The sequence below is a fragment of the Mercurialis annua genome, linkage group LG4, assembly GCF_937616625.2.
Source record: "Mercurialis annua linkage group LG4, ddMerAnnu1.2, whole genome shotgun sequence".
Lineage (NCBI taxonomy): Eukaryota > Viridiplantae > Streptophyta > Magnoliopsida > Malpighiales > Euphorbiaceae > Mercurialis > Mercurialis annua.
The window spans coordinates 32,701,670-32,723,447 of NC_065573.1; the positions used below are offsets into that span (position 1 = coordinate 32,701,670).

The window sequence follows — 21,778 nt, forward strand, 5'->3', positions numbered from 1 at the left end:
ATTTTGATCCAATGATGGCCGATACAATCAAAGCGTCTTCATGAGGAAAATCTACTCCTTTTGCATCCTCTGGCCCGAAAACAATGTTAGGCCATGGCGACCCGGTAGACACAGACATGACCATCTTTTGCTTTTTCTTTCTGCGTTTGCGACCATATTCGGACTCTGAGGTTCCTCCCGAGATTGTGTTAATTACCCTTGTGACTTGTGTTTTCTTTGATGGGGATTGTGCCTCCCTACTCCCCCCGGGCTCCGACCTGACCGAGTTGACCCTCGTATTTCCTCGGTCTTGGCCCTCCTTGGCCACAACAAAATGTTGTAATCGCCCCTGGCAGACCAACTTGTCTATTTCACTTCGCAAACGTCCGCACTCCTCTGTTTCGTGGCCATAACCATCATGAAAATCACAGAACTTGGATCGGTCTCCATCTTTCACTAGCCTCGGCGGGTAACGAATCTCTTCGTTGTTGTGCTTGATCCAGGATAGAATTTGTTCCCTCGGAGTATTGAGTGGTACATACTGTCTCGGTACTCCTGCTCGATCTACATATCCTTCCGTTCCTCCTCCAATACTGAAACTTGGCTTAGTACCAGGCCCCGTACTTGGCGGACTGGTTTGAGCATTGAATGGTTTGTTACCTCTGTACCCCGGAGTCTCGTTCAGAGGTCGGTACCGATCTTGGTTACGGTTAGATCCCTGAGTATTCTGCGTTTTACTGGGAACCGGGCTAGCCGTCCCGTAAGACTTCCTCTGCCTTTCCTCGTCAAGATTGATATAATTCCAAGCCCTGTCCATCAACTCGGTGTAAGTGTCAACCGGGTTGGTGATCAGGCTGTCTCGGAAGACTTGCATGCTGGTGTTATCTTTCATAGCATCGATGGCGGTATCATCGTTCAAATCTTCTATCATGATTGCCTCGGCATTGAACCGAGCAATGTAAGCTTTTAAACTTTCTCCCGGTTTTTGAAAGCACTTCTTCAAATCACTGGATCTTTTCTTTCGTTCGATGCTCGGGGCAAAGTGAGTTTTGAAAGCCATAGCAAGCTCCCTGAAACTCGTAATAGAGCCCTCCTTGAGGTTCTGGTACCACTTTTGCGCCGCATCGCTTAACGTCGAGGGGAACACTTTGCACACCGTGGCGTCCGAGACACTTTGAACTCCCATGGCAACCTGAAAACAACTTAAATGAGTCATCGGGTCGGATTTACCGTTATATCTGTCAATGGGCGGATATTTAAACTTATCTGGAAATGGGTCATCCCATATAGCCTTTGACAAAGGGCTAGCAATGCCACAGGTAGTAAAAGGTCGAGATTCTGCCTTGTGCCCTTTATGCCTATCCAGCTCGGCCTGGACTAGACGAGTAACTTCGTCATGCAAAGTTTTCTGATGCTGAGATGCTGCCCCCGAGCTGTGAACACTCTCGGCCCCGTTTCTCCTGACCGGTGGAACTCCTGCCCTCGCGGTCCGCAGAGGATCTGCCTCCGGGTCTGGGTCTCCCCTCCCCAAACCAGCGTCACCGCGCTGTGTTCCCGGTGGTAGATTCTCGTCTTGCACCCCCTCCCTTCGAGGAGGAGGAGGATCATTCCGACCTTCGTCTCTCGGAAAAGGGCGATCATGCCGACCTTCGTCTCTCGGCAGATTAGTGTCACGATGATCTTCGCCTCTGGGTGCTTGATGCTCTGTGGGACCCCTAGGTCTGGGTCGTGGGTGATCGCTCCGACCTTCTTCTCTCGGAAGACGACCATCCTGAAACTCAGAAGCTCGGGGCGGCGGGGCCACAGGGGTGGCCGAGGGATTGTAACTTGGGTAATACTGGGACATGACTGCAAAGTGCATCTGCTGCGCCTGGTGCAGCTGGCGAGCCATGTATTCTAAATATTCTTGAGCTTGTAAGACCGCCGGAGGTATATCCTGCCCAGAAGTTGTTCCCGTTCCCGTAGCCACCAGTGTAGCGTCTACCGGGAAGTTGAGTTGAGTGGGAGACAAGGTATTGTGGAGGAAACTCTGAGGCACGGTGGTTCCTGGGGTTGATAAGTGGGTGTGACTTGGATCTGAAGCAAAAGGGTTCGCCCTTGGATAGTTTTCCAACCCATATAAAGGCACAAATCCAGCTCCACTGCCGGAAGCCCTGGATCCTCCCACCTGAGCATTCGCCGGAGGAGTTAAGCCAGTGATCACAGAGGTCCGACCACTAGCAGAGACTCCACCAACCAAGTTAGCGTCGGCAACCGTAGTTCCCAGAGGATCTACCCTGTCCAAAACAGGATCATCAGCCATTGTTTCTTGTCAAGATCTGATCAGCAACGTCAAGAGAACCAAAGTAGAACAAGGGAATACAAAACGCTTCCCACAGACGGCGCCAAGTGATGAATCACCAAACTTAATCCGAGCTGTAGTGACCTGCACACCACAAGCAGACAGAGGTCAGAAAGAACTCCGGTGGGGGTCACCGGACGTTCACTCCGACGCTCAAGTAAGATTTCAGGTAGAGGAAGAAAAAGAAGAGAAAAGAGAGTGCTTAGAGTAGAGAAAAAGAAATTACCTAGGGTTTGTCCTTAAACCCTCTATTTATAGTTGGGGTTTAAGGACAAACCTGCCTTGCTGGCAGGCTGTGAGCCCAGTGGTCCCAAGAATCAGTTATGCTGACGTGGTAGAATATCCTTGCGGGTGGCACGGGTTGTTAGGTGTGTCAGAGGGAACATTCCTCACGTACCTGTCAGAAGATCTTCTGTGGTCCCAGAATCTGGTACACGAGTGAGCGCTCTTGGGCAAGACCTCGGAGCCCGGATAACTTGGAAGTCAAGTTATCCTAGTTCCCGTATCTGAGAGCAGTTCAGAGCTCGAACCAGATGGTCCAATCCTTCGGGCTCAGGAGCTCGGAGCTCGGCTTAGGTCTGAGTTGAACATACTTCAGAGCTCGGGTGAGATTCTTGGTCCGACCTTATCAGGCATGATTGTCTCGGATGATGTTTGAATTCCCATCGATCCGGTGACCCCCCAAGTCATGCGTTCTATGGTTTCAAGAAGGTCGGACATTGTTACCAGGTCGGTGAAATGCTTGACTTAGCGATGTTCGTTCCTGGCGAGGTTGCTTCGCCCCTACTAGATATGCTACGTTATCATAATAAGAATCATTGTAATAAAATATCCATATTTTTCAACTTTAGAATATTCTACCAAACATGACGTTTTACATTTCAATTTTTACAAACTTTTTATCATATAGCGCAATGTCGTTTATGTATACTCTCCGCAAAAACGACATCAGATAAGATTGTTGGACTATAAATATTACAAAAACAAAAGATAAAGTTTTTTTTTTAATGGTGGTGCTGTACAAAGGTTTATATTACGGTGTTTTTTAGCCTTTTACCGAACTCTTCTAGGCGGGACTTAGAACATACCATAAAATATGGCCTAGTCAATCTTGAGAGAGCTTTTCAAAATTTTGAATTCATCTCAAGAACAATAATTTGTCAAAATGCCAAGAATAGTATACAAATCACACACTACAAACATTTTAGCTAAACCCTACAAATATTAATTATTTTTGTCTTATTAAATAAATTTCTTTAGCCATTGACAAGTCATAGCAGAAGACCTCCATTACCGACAAGAATAAGTCAGTATTAGGGAAGACTCATCCGTTTGCTTACCGTAAGACTTTATTTTAAATCAGAACATTTAAGATAGGAGGGATTTCTTGCCCGGGTAAAATTCTATGAAATAATATTTCTATAAATTTATTTTAAAATAAATATAAAAGATTTAATTATATTTTCTAGTTTTTAGCATTATAATTTTTAGATTAATGTTAAAATTAATAATTTTATTTTAATGTCAACAAATGAATGAATAGCATTTGACATGGTGCATCAAAATATTGATGTTGGAAATTAAATGTAATGAAAATTTTAGATTGTAAACGTATGAGCAGAATGAGGAGTAAATAAGAAAAATGATCCATTAATCTATTATGTGTCTCATAATTTATAATCGTTTATACATTGCGCTCCTTTTGATATCAACAATCGATACGAGAGATTAGCTCGGCTGAATAAAAAAAAGATGGTTGCGGATACAAGTTGGAAAAGTGGTAGACTCTGAGCCATTTTAAAGTCACGGGCTTAAACTGAGTTCCGCAAGTTGAATGGTTTAATGTGAAAGAATTTTGTGCTTAAGGGAGAAATTATTGAATATCAAATATAATAAAAAAATTGCACATTGAAAAAGTATAAATTAAATGAAAAATATTTAACAAAATAGAAATCATTAATTTATTATTTTGAATTTTAAATTTTTGGGTTGAATGTGATATCTAGTTCATAATTGTTATTACTTTGTAGGCTCGTGAATATATTCTCTATGTATACAGTATACTGCCCTTTTATTATCAACACTTGATTTTAAAATATGTACAACTATACAAAAAAATTAAATACTTTTAAAATAGATATACAAATTAATGAATTTATTATTAAATATTAAATATACATATTAAATTAGATAATTAATGAAATGGAAATACATAATATTAGTTTATAAACTAAACTAAAATTGACGAAATTTAATTTTTTAATAGAATTTATAAAACCCAAGAATATAGAATTTTTAAGATTATTAAACTTTATGTAGTATTAAATTTTTACTTGATCCCTAGAAAAAATAAATATATAATATGAATGCCACCTTTAATGTGAAAGGAAGTTTTACGAGATGATTCTAATTCTACCTTTATGATCGATATCAATCTCTAATCAAAATTCTTAAGGTTAAAATTAATTATTATAGTAAGTTTGAACTAATCGACGACATGAAAATAAAGAAGCACCAGCATTAATAAATTAATTAATGATATATATGTCTATAAGATGCATTATCACTCAAAAAAATCAACATATACATGTGGCTTTTGTAGACTAATAGAATTGACTTAACTGGTGATTTAGATAAATTATTATAATTCATTTAGAAGATATGAGAAATCGGATTCAAAGAAGAAAATTTCAATTCATTTGAAAATTTAATTTGACTAAACATTTTATTGGATGAATATATTTTAACGGTGTAATAGATTTTGGCGACTGTAGTTTTTATGGTTTGTATTTTTACAGGAAATATTATTTTAGTTGTGGGTCGACGTTTTAACATAAGATGGAGCCGGTTGTTGTAAAATCACTCATACTTCGAATGTCATATGGAAGAGTTGTTGCTTAAGACTGTCAATATTTTTATGACTAGTTTTTCAAATTTTTTATATTAAATTTTAGTTATTATTTAACAATTGTAATTGATTGAACCATTTGTTGCTAATAGAGTCATTGCAGATGATTTTTGTACAGTTTTTTTTATTTCATCTAATAGAGTTTTAGATTTTAACAAAATATGAATAAATATTTTTAAATTATATTATATATAAATGTAATAAAAAATGATGTACAGGTCAAAGTCTCTCCCGTGAAACATCAAACTTTTTTCGATCTCTAACTAAGGATAAAAATGAAAAAAAAAATTGACTAATGATTAAAGATTGTATAACTTATTTAGAGTTGAAGATGATGGTTGAAAGATAAGTTTTATGGCCAATGGAAAACCTTTTAATTTTGCTTACTCAAATCAATTTATGATATTCCAATATAATAATAAAATGATGGCGGTCCTTTTAGTTGCGATTATTATATCGCTAGATAATAACTAGAGTATCTACATTTCTTGTTAAAATCACAATTTATTTTTATCCTATAAATTATAATAAAAGAAATATTATTTCTGGTAAAATAAGACTGAAATGTAAACTCTATTAGGTCACGGAGATTGAAGACAGCAATCAATTTAGCAAATTATTCGACAAACTAATTATTTCAAATGTTTAAATTAAAAATAATAATTCAAATGGCACGTGTTAAACTATTTGTGGTACACGTCACAATTTGCTTTGAAGTTCCAACATTTATCTAAAGGTAGACGTTAATCAATACTATTAAAATAGAATATAAAAATTGCATGATGTCCTATATTTTCAATAATTTTTACATCTAAAATTTCTATTCCCTTGAGAAAATTTAGGTTAAATACATGTATAGCATGATAAATACGATAATTCTCGGAAAAATTGAGCCCACCAACTTAACAAAATGTTATTTAACGTTTATATTATTTGAGCTACCAGTTTATTGTTTTTCTTTTGATTTTTTCTTAAACTATCATTATATTAATTAATATAAATTATAAATTAAATTTAATAATATATATTCTTTTTTTCGGTCGAAATACGGGAAAACTCCATTCAATTTTCAATGGAAACGGATTTTTGCAAATTTTCGTATAACCGGTTGTTAAAAATAGTTTATTTTAAAATATTTTTGAATTTGCCCCATTGTATGAAAAATACATAGAACGGAGGAAAAGAGAGTATTATTAATGGAATCCATTAAAAATTATAGTTACCAGAACTAATTTTACAATATACAAAAGCTCCAAAATATAAGAACTCAAATGTGTAGAGAAAAAAGAAAATTAAATGAAACAAACAAAAACTAGCTCATAAAACCATAAGCTGAGGATATCCTAACGATGGATGTGGAGATAACGGAGACAAAGGTGTAACCTCAAATATCTCGTTCAACGCCATCCAACTCGACGGCGTCAAAGCAAACTCCGTTTCCACATCAGCCTTAACAACCTTATTCTTCTTCGTTTCCCTCTCTTCAATCTCACTCTCCCTTTCTCGTTTCTGTTCACTTTCCTTCTCAGCGCGTGCGATACACCTCACAGCCTCCAACGGAAAGTTTAAAATAGCTTTAGAGCCGCGCAGCTTGAATGCAGCTCTATCATAAGCTTTAGCAGCTTCAATGGCCGTGTCAAAAGTCCCCAGCCATAACCGAGTGCCTTTCCGGGTCGGGTCTCGAATCTCCGCTGCATATTTCCCCCAAGGCCTCCGTCGGACTCCTCTGTAATGCATTATTTCCTCAATTCGAGCCGGTTTCTGATCCGGTTCAGAAAATTGAATCCACTCGGTTTTTCCAGGTATAGAAACCTGAAGTGACGGTTTTCTATTAGCTGAAGTTTTCGTTTCAAAAATGAAAAAATCGGTGGATTGAATTTGAGGCTTCGATTCGAATTCATTTCTCGATTGAGAAACGAATTGAGGTTCTGAATCAGAAATAAAGTTAATAATCTGAGGTTTAGATTCAAAATCGTCAACGTTAACATTTTTGTCAAAGAAATTAAAGTTTGAGATAACGGAATCGTTAGAGTAGCAGTGAGAGGTAGAAACCGTCAAATTTGAGGAAGATGGAGCAACAGGCGAAAGAAGATCGCCGAGTAAATGAAGCTTAATCTGATTCAAAGCAGATGCTACTTCAGCTTCCGTAGCCATTGATGAAAAGATTTGAAGAAATGGTTGTTAATAGTGGAAAATAAGAGTGGAAATTAGTGGTGACGATGTATTTATAGACATACAAAGTCTGGATATCAGACTTTTCTAAGTAGAATTATTTGACCAAGTGAGGTTTTATTATATTTTTTATGAAAAAAAAAAAAGAACAAGCGGCTGCAAATGAATGGAAGTTTATTATAATAAAATGTCATTTTCTGTAGTCATTTTTTAGAATTTTATTTAAATTTGTTTGGATTTAGTTATGATGTTCCTCATTGCTTCTAAAAGTTGGCACCATTGATGCACACATGGGCGACGCATTGTGTGCCGGGCTGCCCTTCTAATCTTCAAAGTTCAGACAGACTTCAGACTACCGATAAAAATTATAATAGTCTCTTTTTTCTTTCGATTTCTTTCTGTCTTTTATACATTCCTTTTGTTTTATTATTCCGTCTTTAAATTTATATTAGAATTAATTATTCTATTATTTAGTATTATAATAATTATATACAATAAAATTAGTACTAATATTAATAATGGTATACGGGCTGATCGGCACATTGCTAGATCGTGGATTCAAATGCTCTCACAAGCACCCCTTCTATGCAATTATTAAAAAAATAACTGGAACATTGGATTAGGAAATTAATTGTATGATTAGATTGATCAATTTAACTTTAAGGAATGAGCTTTAAGTACATTGCATTTGCATCAGGAGAGGTTCTACGGAAGTTAGATAGTAGTTTTGAATTAAAGAAAGAGTTCACCTTTGTTTAATGGTTTATAGTTATCAAAAATATTCTGATTCTAGAAACCTTTGGTGTTCGTAGCTATAAGTAATTTATTAATTGTTTATTAATGAAAGGATTTATGAATTATAAATATAAATTCTTGTTGTGACGCTTCTTATTGAGTGATTATTTGTCTAATAACACTATGCTTAGATCTTGATTTAGTCTAATCCTAAATTAGTATTGAACTTTCTCTCTTTCTTTTATTTGTATAGATTATAGAACACCAAATGCGTTGGAAACAAAAAGAAATAGGAATCTAACTGTTATTTGATTAAATAAGCTTAATATAAGAGTCGTAGTGAAATCAATTTATTTTTATATTCTCTATTAATAAATAGTATTAGATAAATTATTTTAAACAAAAAATTAAATAATTAATTACATCATAAATAAAATATAAACCATTTTTTAAAATAAAAAGAATATCTTTGATTAAAAGTTAATTTTATTTTAATAAATAAATTATATTATTTTTATCAAAATATTGTTCCAATTATAATTTATTTATTAAATATGATTTTTGTTTTTTTAACCATATATTAAATTTGATTTCATTTTGCATAAAAATGAAAAGTTTATTCCAAAGGGAAGAGAAGAATGTTCCTTGAAAAGGTAATCCAATTTTTATTCTTAAGTAATTTTAATAAAAAGATTATCCATTTTTTTCTGTTCATTTAACGAATCAAAAAGTGTTTCCATGCTGATTATAATTGAACAGAAAGATCCAAAGATGGCTGACGGGCATACAGACAAAAAAAAAGGTACAAAAATTTGTTGCACTTACAATTATTTCGCTGTTTAACATAAAAAGCAAAAGGTACAATCAACAATGATTATATATTTTCTTTTTCTGAATATTACTAATGAAACCCCTTTTTCTTTATTAAACAATTAATAAAAGAATTTTGAATTTGAGAGGGTCACGTTCACGATCTACACCGTTTATTATAACCGATATATATTAAAAAAGGCTTAACACATCATTTGACCCCTAAACTATACCATTTTATTCTCTGCGACCTCTAAACTAATTTCGTATTCTTTTGGACCTCTTAACTCTTTTTTTTGTTCTATTTAACCCCTCATTCGGAATGTGCACACCACGCGCGATTACGTGGATAAAATTGCTGACATGACTTTGCTGACATGGGGTTAAATAGAATAAAAAAAGTAGTTAAGAGGTCTAATGGAACACTAAAATAGTTTAGAGGTCATAGAAAATAAAAAGGTAAGTTTAGAGGTCAAAAAATATATTAAGTCTAAATATTTTTTTTAATTTAAAATAAAAAATAATGTATTTTACATATTATTTGAAAAAATCATTTAAAGCTGTAAAAGTCATGAAATTTAGCGTGTTTTTCAATTTTAACACAAATTTTAAAAATTCAGAATTGATTTGAAAAGTTTGAAATTGCAAAAAATTAAAAGCTGGTGTATTAAAAATTTTATAATTGGAAATTCGTGAAAGACACTAAAAATTATAATTTTTTAAAAAAATCAGTCTTTTTTTAATATTATCACAGTATAGTAAATTTATATATTTTATAATATTGTTAAACAGACAAAACTTCTTTTATTATTATTGAAATGTAAACAAATATTTACATGTACAAGAAGTTATATTATGTAATTATTTGACTGAATTTCAATATTTTTTTATTTTTCTAGAAGATTAAATGGATAAAAGTTAAATAATTGTATTTTTGAGAAGGTAGATGGGTAAATATTAAAAATTTAAAGGTGCAATAGGAAAATAAAATAAGTTTAGGGATCAAATAGATCAAAATAGTGTAGTTCAGGGGTTCAATAGAACAAGTTATGCATTTTAATTATCCTTCACGCGCTTCAACGCGTTTGAAAACACGCGTTTTTTCCACGTTGGATGAAAAAGGTCAGATCGGCAAAAAAATTACAATTGACGGGTTAAATAGAACAAAAAATAAAGTTAAGAGGTCCAATAGAATATCAAATTAGTTTAAGAGTCTCAGAGAATAAAAGTGTATAGTTTAGGGGTCAAATAATGTATTAAGCCTATTTAAAAATATAAATTTAGTCAGATTAATCTATAACATTTATTTTATAATAAACAGTGTCGATCGTGAATATAACTTCCTCAAGTTTATTTGAACTTGAGAGAATTCCAATTTTTGGCAAAACCTTCACTAAAACTAAAAGTAGATATAATGGTTGGACTAGTTTCAAAAAAAAAATGTAATGATTAGAGGAAAAACACTTATATTTTCTCGTATGTTTACAAATCTAATCAAAAAAATTATTTATTTTTACCACATCAAATGTCATATCACATAAAATTATATATTATTTAAAAAAAAATTAAAATCATGCATCAAGATAAAAAATGAAATAAATAAAAAAATAAATAAAAAAATATTGCTCCGGTTGTCAAGTCATTCAAAGTAGCCGGAATTTATAAAAAATATATGGAATAAATGATAGCATGTTGGATACCAAAAAAAAATACAAATTAAAAATTTGATATCATTTTAAGACTCAAAGGTTTGGTACCATTTTTATCATTAACCCTATTTTTTTTAGAATAGCCACAAAAATTTACCTAATGGAGTTTATGAATAGAATCTTTAGTATTATTTTTTTGATGGAAATTATGTAAATTAAAAACTAAAAAAGGGCAAAAACCAAAACCACAAGCTTTCGCACAAAACGTAGCGCACACTAGGAGGCACACTAGAAGTTACGACTTATAAAAAAGTCTAAAAACAAAGGTCCGAGAACGGAATACAGAGAGAGTTTCTAAAAAAGTCTAAATTCGAATAAGCAAAACTTTTGTTACAACTCTTAAAAAACCACGCTGATTTAGTAAAGCAATTAAAAATCACAGCTTACTTGTCTGATGCCTTGTTTTGGAACAAATCAAATTTTTCTTAATAATACGCACGAATGAACAACCTAATTCAACTTGTTGAACAAAATGAAAATAAAAATAAAAATATTCATCAAAGTATTAATACCCTAGCTCGAACTCGCAAATAGTCATTCTTCAGGTCCCTGTACTTGACAAAATTCCGATTTTCAGGTCCTTTTGAGGGACTGGAGGAATAAAAAAATTGTAAGTAGAGAGACTGGAAAAAACTAAAAAAGGACCTGAAAATAAAAAATTATGTAAGTAGAGGGACTTGAAGTACAAAAAAATAGTACAGAGGCTTTTTGAACAAAAATAATATAGTACAAGGGCCTCTAGATGAGTTTACCCTAAAATAAATAAAGTTTCATTATGCCCTCTTAACTTTACAGAAATATTAAAACGATCAAATTTAGAGATGTTTGACAAATTAACCCATATTTTGACATATTTGTATCATTTTTAGCTATAATAGGACGCGGCTGAAACACTCTAAAAAAGCAATTGCGAGTCAACATTTTATACTAACGGCGCATCGACATGTGCTAACCGGAAAAACTTATGTTTTGAAAATAAAATAAAAATGATGAATTCAAAATCAAAAGATATATACATATGAACCCAATTTTATAAAGGCTTAATTACTTAAAAACCACTCACCTTAAACTTTTTTTTCGTTTATACCTTAACCTAGGAAAAAATTCATTTATACCATGATGTATGTATTTATGTTTCACCTCTACCCCGAGGCACTAAATTAACCTCTTTTCATTAAGAAAAAAGTTTAAAATAGTTCTTCATTTTTAACCTAAGCTAATTAGAGTTTGATTAAAAATGAATTTTTCCTTAAAATGAAGGACTATTTTAAACTTTTTTTAAATAAAAAGAGGTTAATTTAGTGCTTTGGGGTAGAGGTGAAACATAAACACATACGTCAGGGTATAAATGAATTTTTTCCTAGGTCAGGGTATAAACGAAAAAAAAGTTCAAGGTGGGTGGTTTTTAAGTAATTAAGCCTTTTATAAAATAGAAGGGCACGAACTTCATTTCTATAAGGGAAAAAGTGCAAATATGATCCTTAATTATACCCCACGTCTCTATTTGGCATCTCATGTTTTTCGGATTTTAATTATGACCATTACGTTTTTGAAAAGTATCAAAAAAACATACCAATTCCACGATGTTATCCAATTGATGTTAACTTGCTGTTGTGGCCAAATTTTTGACGCTTAAATAATTAATATATTGATTCAAAAAAAAACAATTAATAGGTTCAGACCAAATTGCTTAAATGAGAAAAAATATTGTCCACAACAAAAAGTTAACGTCAATTTAGACTATTTACATACGCTCAATTTTTTCTTCCTTGACATTTTACTATACCATCGTATTACACATTGTCATTTCATTCATTGAAAACCACCACATCAAAATTATTTAGTCAAGGAAACATATTTTGGGCCAATGCCAAAAAGTTAAATATTTTTATGTCAAATTTTAGAATATACAGTCAATCTTCTAATAATTAATATATATGGTGGATCAAAAATTTATTAATTTATTAAATTTATATAAAAAATTAAAAAAATATAAAATATATTTTAAAGCATTTACATTCGTAGATCTATTATTAATATTATATTATAAAAAAGCCAACTAATTACACTTCGTAATCACTCAATTTAAAAGAAATAATTTTATATTTAGTTAAAAAATATCAATTTAAAATATAATTATCAAGAAACTGTATTTATAAAATAAAATAAATTTTAATATTTTTTTGTACTAGAAATGTTTCTTGCTTTTACTTGTTTATCTAATAATTTCTCTTGATTTTTTTTTCAAATAAACAAAAAAGTTATAATTTGATGGTATTTGATGAATCAAGGTTAATCTTACCCCAAAAAAGTTATTAATTGTTATATATCTTTTTAAAAAAATCGCTCTAATAATTAATATTATTATAGAATATATTTTAAATTTTATTAATTATTAAATAATAGAATTATTAATTATTTAATGTGGAACGAAGTTGGTTCTTTTAATTTTTTTATTAATTATTAAAATTATTAATTGGTTGAATATTAACTATTAGAAGGTCTACTGTATACTTGAATGCTAATAAAGTGAAATGTGAGTTGGCTTTTTTTTTTTGTGCAAATGTCCCTTGTACCTTTGCTGGATTCTTAAATAGATAAATATTCAATAATAGGCTATTTTCTTCTTTTTTTGTCCCAAATAGTTGTCCATATTCTTTGTAAATCACAACTTAAAGTGTTAAATTTTCTATTTTATCCTTATTTAATGTTTATCATTTATTGCCATTAGTCTATAAAATAAATTAGACATAACATTTAATAAGAGTATAATAGAAAAAATGAAGATAAAATTGTGAAAAATTAGAATATTGTTAAAGATAATCTCACAGTGCTTAGGAGAACAAATATAAATGAGTTTATAAGTGTAAAGGTTCAACCACCTATTAAATAGTTCTAATTATTAGGTCATGGTTGAATCTAAACACTCTCATAACCATGTGGGGTTGTCACATTTTCACCTATATAAAATCAATTACTCCCACCGATATTTCTAAAAACCTATATAAAATCAATTACTCCAACCGATATTTCTCATTAAATATTAATTGTGTTTCTTAAACTGTATGGAAAAGAGAAAGTGGACTATTATTTTAGGACTGATGGAGTATATGATAAAATTGCCAACCTTAATCATCCAAAAAAAATTGCCAACATTATAGCTAATATGAATTGAAGATTCAAGGGCTAATTAGGAGAATACCTAAAAAACAAAAATATTTGTAAATTTACCTCAAAAACTGAAAGTTTATAAGCGTACCTAAAAAAAATAAATATTTATTTTTTTACTCTGCAATTTATTTTTTTACTCCGCAGTTTCAAAAGGTTTCAAATACAGTTTATAATAGAGTTTCAAACGGTTTATAACGGTTTCATAAAAATAGAGTTTCAAACGGTTTCAAATACAGTTTCAAAAAACACAATTTGAAACTGTTTTATAAAAACGTTTCAAATAGAGTTTCTAATAGAGTTTCAAACGGTTTCAAATAGAGTTTCTAATAGAGTTTCAAACGGTTTATAACAGTTTTATAAAAATAGAGTTTCAAACGGTTTCAAATACAATTTCTAATAGAGTTTCAAATGGTTTATAACAGAGTATTTTTAAAAAACTTTGACATCTTTAAAACCGTTTATAATACAGTTTCAAACAGTTTAAAAAAAATGGAGTATTTTTACAAATTTTTTCAGAGTAAAAAAATAAATTTCGGAGTAAAAAAATAAATTTTTCGAAAAAAAAGGTAGACAAATAATTTTTCAAAAAACGGAGTATTTTTACAAATATTTTGAAAAACGGAGTATTTTCTGCAAATTTCTCAAGATTCAACGGCAAGGTAAAATTTGGGGCTTTTATCTCTTCCGATCTTTTTAACATATTGTTTAATTTCATTTTTACTTAAATTGTATTTTTAATTCTCCGTTAATAAAATATTCAATCAAGAATGATATTATGAGATATCAATATACAATCAAAATGATATTATAAACCAATGAACAATAATTCAAATGATGTATACGCTGATTAACAAATTGTTAGGTCGTGTGTTTAATTTCTTCTACAAACGCTAAAAAATGGGTGGAGGGAGATTTTAAACCAGAGAATACTATGAGTATGAGATATCAATCTTCAGTTAAGATTCTTAAGACTAAAATTAATTATTAATTAAATCAAGTTTGAACTGATCAACGTGAAATTAAAAAAAAGAATTAGCAGCAGCATTAGTAAATTAACTAATGACCTGTATATGTCTATATGATGCACTAGCACTAACTCAAACAATAAACATATGCATTTGGCTTTTCCAACTATAAGAATTGACTTAACTGATGGTTTAGGCTTTAGATAAATAATTCATTTAAGGCCATGTTTGGTTCATGGAATAGGTGCGGAATGGAATAGCAATTCCGTATAGAATGAAAATTCTTTGCTTTGGTTCATGGAATAGGTATTCCACGGAATTGCTATTCCATAATTTTGTGGAATAAACACTTCTCTCAAAAACTAAAGAATGGCTATTCCATTCCTTATGGAATAGCTATTCTATTTCATGCTATTCCATTCCATGAACCAAACATGGCCTAAAAGATATGAGAAATCGGATTCAAACAAGAAAATTTCAATTCATATGAAGGCTTCGATAAAATATTCTACTTGATGAATGAATGAATGTATAATTTAAATTTTTGCCATAAATAAATTTAATTAAAAATAGCTTGCAAGTCAAAGTAAATGTAAATAAATGTTGTAGGTACTGGAACTTAACATAAATAAAGCCAACTTGTGTCTGAATAAAAAAAAGAACATGTTTCATCATGTATTTTTCTTTTGCCATATATTCTGACCTTTGCTCACTTAAACACATTGCAAATCAACATTCCGAGCCACTGAGCGAGCGAGCGAGTTAAGCGAAGATGGAGTTGAAAGTTTACGTGCATCGTCTGTCTCAGCCAGCCCGCGCTGTTCTCATTTTCTGCAAGTAATTATTGATCTCTTATTTTCACATTTCAGTCTGTTTAGAGTCAAATTTTAAAGATGATCAACTCGTATTACTAAATTGTTTTTGTTTTGAAATTGTTAAGGATGGCTGGTATAGAATTTGAGGAGATCTTTATAGACTTGACCACAAAACAGCAGAAGACCCCTGAATTCTTAGGTATATACAATTTCATGCCTGATCTTCGTAATTGTACTTTATATTCTTGTATTTACAATTTACAGGTTATTAGTTTATTGATAATGATTTCAGAGATCAATCCTTTGGGGCAAGTACCGGCTATTACTCATGGAAAAACTAATTTATTTGAGAGGTATGGTATAAATTAATTTGTATGCACAGATAATTTCTTTGGATTAAAAATGATGTGTTTGTTTTTTCTAATACTCAACTAACTTTTTTCTTCCCACAAATTTTTGCAGCCATGCAATTCTTATATATCTGGCTTCTGCATTTCCTGTTGCAGATCACTGGTAAGCAAAGTTGGTTGTTTACTGCACTCAATATGTATCACTCAATCCTATTAAATGTGTTAAGTAGTTGAGTTGCACGCATTAACTCATAGCTTTTAATTTCATAATGTGTATTGTAGTGTTGTTAGACTTGTACGTACTACAGGGGAGGACCCTCGTTAGGACATGAAGGGGCCATGGCTCTTTAAAACAATTACTCCCCTCGTCCTATTTTAAGAAGAGATATATTTTATTTTCGGGTATTTCATCTGAAAGTCTATATTTTATATTTAGTGACATTTTATATGAAATTTCATTTTTTTAATGAATGATTAAAACTCTAAATACAATTTATTGAATTACACTTACAAAGGTAAAATAAAAAAAATCATAGTAAATCTATGTGTTAAAGGCATGTTTTTTTAAGTAATGGGACAAAGATTTATAATTTAGGGTTTAGGGCATGAATATATATCTATAGATCGAAGCTCTAATACAAATATGACAATAACTACTTTTGAAAGATAAATCATTTAAAAGAGACGAGACTTTGACCGGTTATAGTTTATTTGATTTTTTTTTTGAGAATGATAATATATATATTTCTTATTTATAAATAATATTATTAATATGAACTGAATTTTATGCTTCGATTCTTTATTCACAAAATTAAGCTTTTGATTTTTGATTTAACAATTATTGTGTATAGTTATGTGGTCGATTCCTGCATACATACGAGCACACTAGAAATGCAATAAGTAAATGATGCAATTGTATGGCTTAATGATTCACAAAAATTGAAATAAAATTGTTCAAATCGGACTCTAACCGACACATTGAAAAGTTTTAGTTGGTACGCAAATATTAAAACGAAAAATGTTGAAATAAGAATGTTGCAAAATAATATTTTATAAGATAAATAATAATAATACAATTCGATAATTTCAGAATTATTTCTGCAAGAAAAACAAAATATTTTTTTTTGATGAAAAAAAAAACAAAATATTGAAATATAGAACTCGATGCAAGTGATTTTTACTGTTAATCTTGTAAGGTATCCGAGTAATCTATTGAAGAGAGCCAAAATTCAGTCAGTATTAGATTGGCATCACTCGAATTTGCGCAGAGGTGCAGGTATTCAATACTTTAGGTTATATGAATGTAAATTTTGGTGAGTATGATAATTTGTTATAGGTTTATAATAAGGAAGTATGTTATTGAATTTATTGGTTAGGTACATATGTTATGAATGCTGCAATGGGACCCGTGATTGGGTTACCGTTGAATCCTCAAGCTGCGGCTAAAGCTGAGAAACTTTTATGTGCATCATTGTCAAAAATTGAGTCCTTTTGGCTCAATGGGACTGCTCCTTTTTTACTTGGTGCCAATCTTCCTTCCATAGCTGATCTCAGCCTTGTCTGCGAAATTATGCAGTTGGAGGTATTAAATTATCAAATTAAAATACTCAATTAAACCATAATTTATTTACATTGATTGGGATTTAATTAGGTTTTGGAGGAAGAGGACAGAAATCGAATACTGGGCCCGTACAGAAAAGTAAAGCAGTGGATTGAAGACACAAAACATGCAACAATGCCTCATTTTGATGAAGTGCACAAAGTCCTATTTAATGCCAAACCAAGACTCCAGAAGAACCTGCCTATGGGTGCAACAAACACTCAGACCCAACCCAACTTAAAATTATCATTACAATCTAAGATGTAATTACAATTTTGATTGCATTTTTTCCAATTATTGTAATTTGGTTAAAATTATTAAAAAGAATGTATTTGGATGTAAATGTATTTTTCCAATATGCCATGACGCTGACTATCAATTCAGATGTCACATAGGTAAAATTCAACATTAATGCTTTTATCTTCACGCCTGCGAGTCGGACTGCTATTGGCTGTGTAGCTCGTAATGATACACTACTAGAAAACAGAGAATTACCGACGGAAATTTTTTGATTTAATGACGGATTTTAGACTTTATCCAACGAAAAACTTAATTTACCAACGGATTTCAGCTTTTAGCGACGAAAAAATCTGTTGCTAAAATGCAGTTTTCTAGTAGTGATAGTTCATTTTGAATGCTGATTTGTAAATCAGACATCATTTCGTAAGTGTGTAAACGAGCGAGCCAAGACTGAGCATGTTTTACACACTCGAGCTCGAGCATGTTTTGCACCGATTTCTAGCAATATTCAAACTACTCGAATTTGACTTGAATTTAATAAAATTTAAAATAATTATTAAAAGAATAATTATATTTTATACATTTTAATTTTTTTTTACTAGGTAATGTGCGCAATTTAACCTATTTATACGATAAACACCCAAATTTTAAAAATATAAACATCTAATATAATTATAATTAAATTATTATTATTTTTAAATAACAAACTCATATAGGCCTGTTTAGACTCGCGAGCCTGACACGAGTCTCAGTAATTGATATCCAAGCTAGGCTCAAGATGAAGCTCGAGAGTAGCTTGAATTCGAGCTCGGCTCGAATCGATCTCGAATAATTTACTGCCTCATAATATTTGTTAACGCAAAATATTGCCTTTTTCTTCTTCCGGATCATCGAGATTGATTTTCTGACTTTTATGAATATCTTACTACTATAACTGTCTTTATTCTCCCTAACGGGAACCAATGGTTCATAAAAAAATTCCAAAATCCATTGATACGTATGTGTAAATATAAAAAAAGAAGCATAACAAAACCAACTATATATAAGTCATAAAACCACAAGCTGAGGATACCCTAACGATGGATGTGGAGATAACGGAGACAAAGGCGCAACCTCAAATATCTCGTTCAACGCCATCCAACTCGACGGCGTCAATGCAAACTCCGTTTCCGTATCAACTCCTTCACTTTTAACGACCTTACTCTTCTTCGTTTCCCTCTCTTTAATCTCACTCTCCCTTTCTCGTTTCCGTTCACTTTCCTTCTCAGCGCGTGTGATACACCTCACAGCCTCCAACGGAAAGTTTAAAATAGCTTTAGAGCCGCGCAGCTTGAATGCAGCTCTATCATAAGCTTTAGCAGCTTCAATAGCCGTGTCAAAGGTCCCCAGCCACAACCGAGTGCCTTTCCGGGTCGGGTCTCGAATCTCCGCTGCATATTTGCCCCAAGGCCTCCGTCGGACTCCTCTGTAATGCATTATTTCCTCAACTCGAACCGGCTTCTGATCCGGTTCAGAGAAATGAATCCATTCTGTCTTTCCGGGTATCGAAACCTGAAGTGACGGTTTTCTATTAATCGAAGGCTTCGTTTCCAATTGGTTGTTGGATTGAGAAACGAACTGAGGTTTTGAATTAAATTCAAAACTGACAATGGTTGAATCAGTAGTAAAGTTGATAATTTGAGGTTTAGTTTCATATTGGCATTGAGAGCTAGAAATATTTGAATTTGAGGAAGATGGAGCAACAGGTGAAAGAAGATCGCCGAGTAAATGGAGCTTAATCTGATCCAAAGCAGAGGCCACATCAGCTTCCGTAGCCATTGATGAAAAGATTTGAAGAAATGGTGGTTAACGACGAAAGTGAAACAGTACAGTAGAAATGGTTACATGTATTTATAAAAGCTGAACATCAGACTTTTCAAAGTAGTTGCTTTGACCAAGTGAAGTTGTGTAGATATGGGAGATATCTTTGGGGATTCTAATCGGCTGCTAATCAGGTAAATTATTATAGTTAAATGTCTTTTTCTACTCTCATTCTTGTTTTCTAATTTTATTTAATCACTGGTTTTGGATTTGATTCGACTCTTCCTGGTTGCTTCCAAAAGCATGCATGCACCATCATTGGCCGAACTAAGGCAGGATAGGTGGCTGTTCCTCTAATAGCCCATCACCTCTGGGAATGTAATCGGGTTGAGTTGAAACATTGTTGAGCCAGCTCGACTGGACTTTAAAATCTAAAACTCAAAATTCGAACAAATTTCATTTTAAAACTCGAACACGAATTCGGTAAAATAATTAGGACTCGAATTTGACTCGATTATCTGTTTAAATATTTTAAAATAAAATTTTAATATAAAAACAAAAATATAAAGTAAATTGGTATAATTATAAAGGGGGAAAAGTAAAATTATTAAATTCAATTAGGCTCATTAACTTATCAAGTCAAGCAGTTTGATGCGTAATTTCGAGTCAATAATTAATTCAAGTAGTTCGGACTCGAGCTCAAACTCGATTGATATTGACTCAATTTCGAGTATATTTTGAATCAATGCAGAATAGGTTGCACCCCTAATCACCATTTGTCTTTAGCTCTCACTATATTCTTTGAAATTATCTTTTTAATCATTTCACACATTTCATTGAGTAGTATTGGTCATTTTTCTTCTTTCTCATCCTTTTCTATTATTATAATTTTAATATTCTGGCACTAAATTATATACGAATCGGGATAGTTATTATTCTTATCAATTAATATTACAATAATAAAGAACCTCCTCTAACATTGGATTAGTAAAATTGTATGATTTGATTAAGCAATTTAAGGAATGAACTTTAAGTACATTGCACCAGGAGAGGTTCGATACAAGTCAGATAGAGAAAGGTTAAGCTTTGTTTAATGGTTCTTAGTTATCGTAAAGATTCTGATTCTAGAAACCCAAAGATAATGTTCATTAAGTATGAGCAATTGTTTAATGGTAAATGGATTTCAGGATTACTATATGATTGAATCATCGTGACGCCTTCTTTAGTCTTTTTTTCTTTGATTATTTTATTTAGTAAGATAATCTTTAGATCTTGATTTAGTCTAATCCTAAATTGTATTATATAGGTTTCTCTTTTATTTATTTATTTATTTTTTGTTTTGAAGTGTATAGAACAGAAAATGTTCAAGCAGATTGGTTCATCTACTATATTTCTAAATATATCTTTGGGTTCCAATATAATTTACCGATCTAACCTTATTTGCCAGACCAGTAAGTTATATGACCAAGCAGATTTAGTGGTCTAACAAAAATAAAAAAACAAATTCTTGCTAAAATAAACTCTCTCCCTCTAAAACCATAAAACCAAACTTATAGTTTTGAGAAGGTGGATTTGGCCTCTTGGCCGGAAAACCACCTCCCCCGTCCTCTCAATTTTTACCTTTTTTTTCTAATAAAACTCCACATGGAGAACACTTTCAACTTAAATAATTGAATTTTTTTAAATTAAATGAGGTAGTTTTGGTGGCCGAAAAACCATCATATTTTTATCTAGTGATTTTTTATAAAATTTAATACGAGAGTTTATTTCTCTTTTTCTTTATTTTGCTTTAAAGGGTTTTCAACCCGGATAAGAAATTAAAAAAAAAATTGGAGTAACATCTCAAATTAAAAAGTAAAAGTCTTTAAATTTTTAAAAGTTGGATTGTTTTTAATAATTCTTTATATGATGGTTGTTCTTATCTTATTAGATAACTATTAGATTTATATTAGAGTGAAACTTGAAAAGATTGGAATTTCATGGATCGAACGATTTCAAGATCGTAATTTTAATATTTGAACTATATATTTTGGTAACGTTTAAATAATTAGAAAAGCCATATTCGATAACTGTATTTACAATTTTCATCATCATCTTAGAATAGCTCTTTCAATTTGTTGAAAAACTCACTACTGCATTTCAGCTGTTTTGCGACGGACAATTCTGTCGCAAAACACTCATAA

General features: G+C 31.7%; 3 protein-coding genes across 3 annotated transcripts; 1 reads left to right on the forward strand and 2 right to left on the reverse strand.

Moving 5' to 3' along the window:
* Positions 1–6,403: 6,403 nt before the first annotated feature.
* Positions 6,404–7,485, reverse strand: LOC126678059 (ethylene-responsive transcription factor 6-like). The gene has a single exon (XM_050372928.2). The coding sequence runs from the start codon at positions 7,380–7,382 to the stop codon at positions 6,546–6,548; it is 837 nt and encodes a 278-aa protein (XP_050228885.1). The 5' UTR covers positions 7,383–7,485; the 3' UTR covers positions 6,404–6,545.
* Positions 7,486–15,431: 7,946 nt separating this feature from the next.
* LOC126678061 (glutathione S-transferase T1-like) lies at positions 15,432–17,898 on the forward strand. The gene is made up of 7 exons (XM_050372931.2): positions 15,432–15,627; positions 15,731–15,804; positions 15,898–15,958; positions 16,068–16,118; positions 17,152–17,231; positions 17,332–17,537; positions 17,607–17,898. Exons 1-7 carry the CDS (start codon positions 15,563–15,565, stop codon positions 17,820–17,822), a joined length of 753 nt encoding a protein of 250 aa, XP_050228888.1. The 5' UTR covers positions 15,432–15,562; the 3' UTR covers positions 17,823–17,898.
* An 863-nt stretch (positions 17,899–18,761) lies between these two features.
* On the reverse strand, positions 18,762–19,807 carry LOC126678060 (ethylene-responsive transcription factor 6). The gene has a single exon (XM_050372930.2). The coding sequence runs from the start codon at positions 19,611–19,613 to the stop codon at positions 18,843–18,845; it is 771 nt and encodes a 256-aa protein (XP_050228887.1). The 5' UTR covers positions 19,614–19,807; the 3' UTR covers positions 18,762–18,842.
* Positions 19,808–21,778: the final 1,971 nt, after the last annotated feature.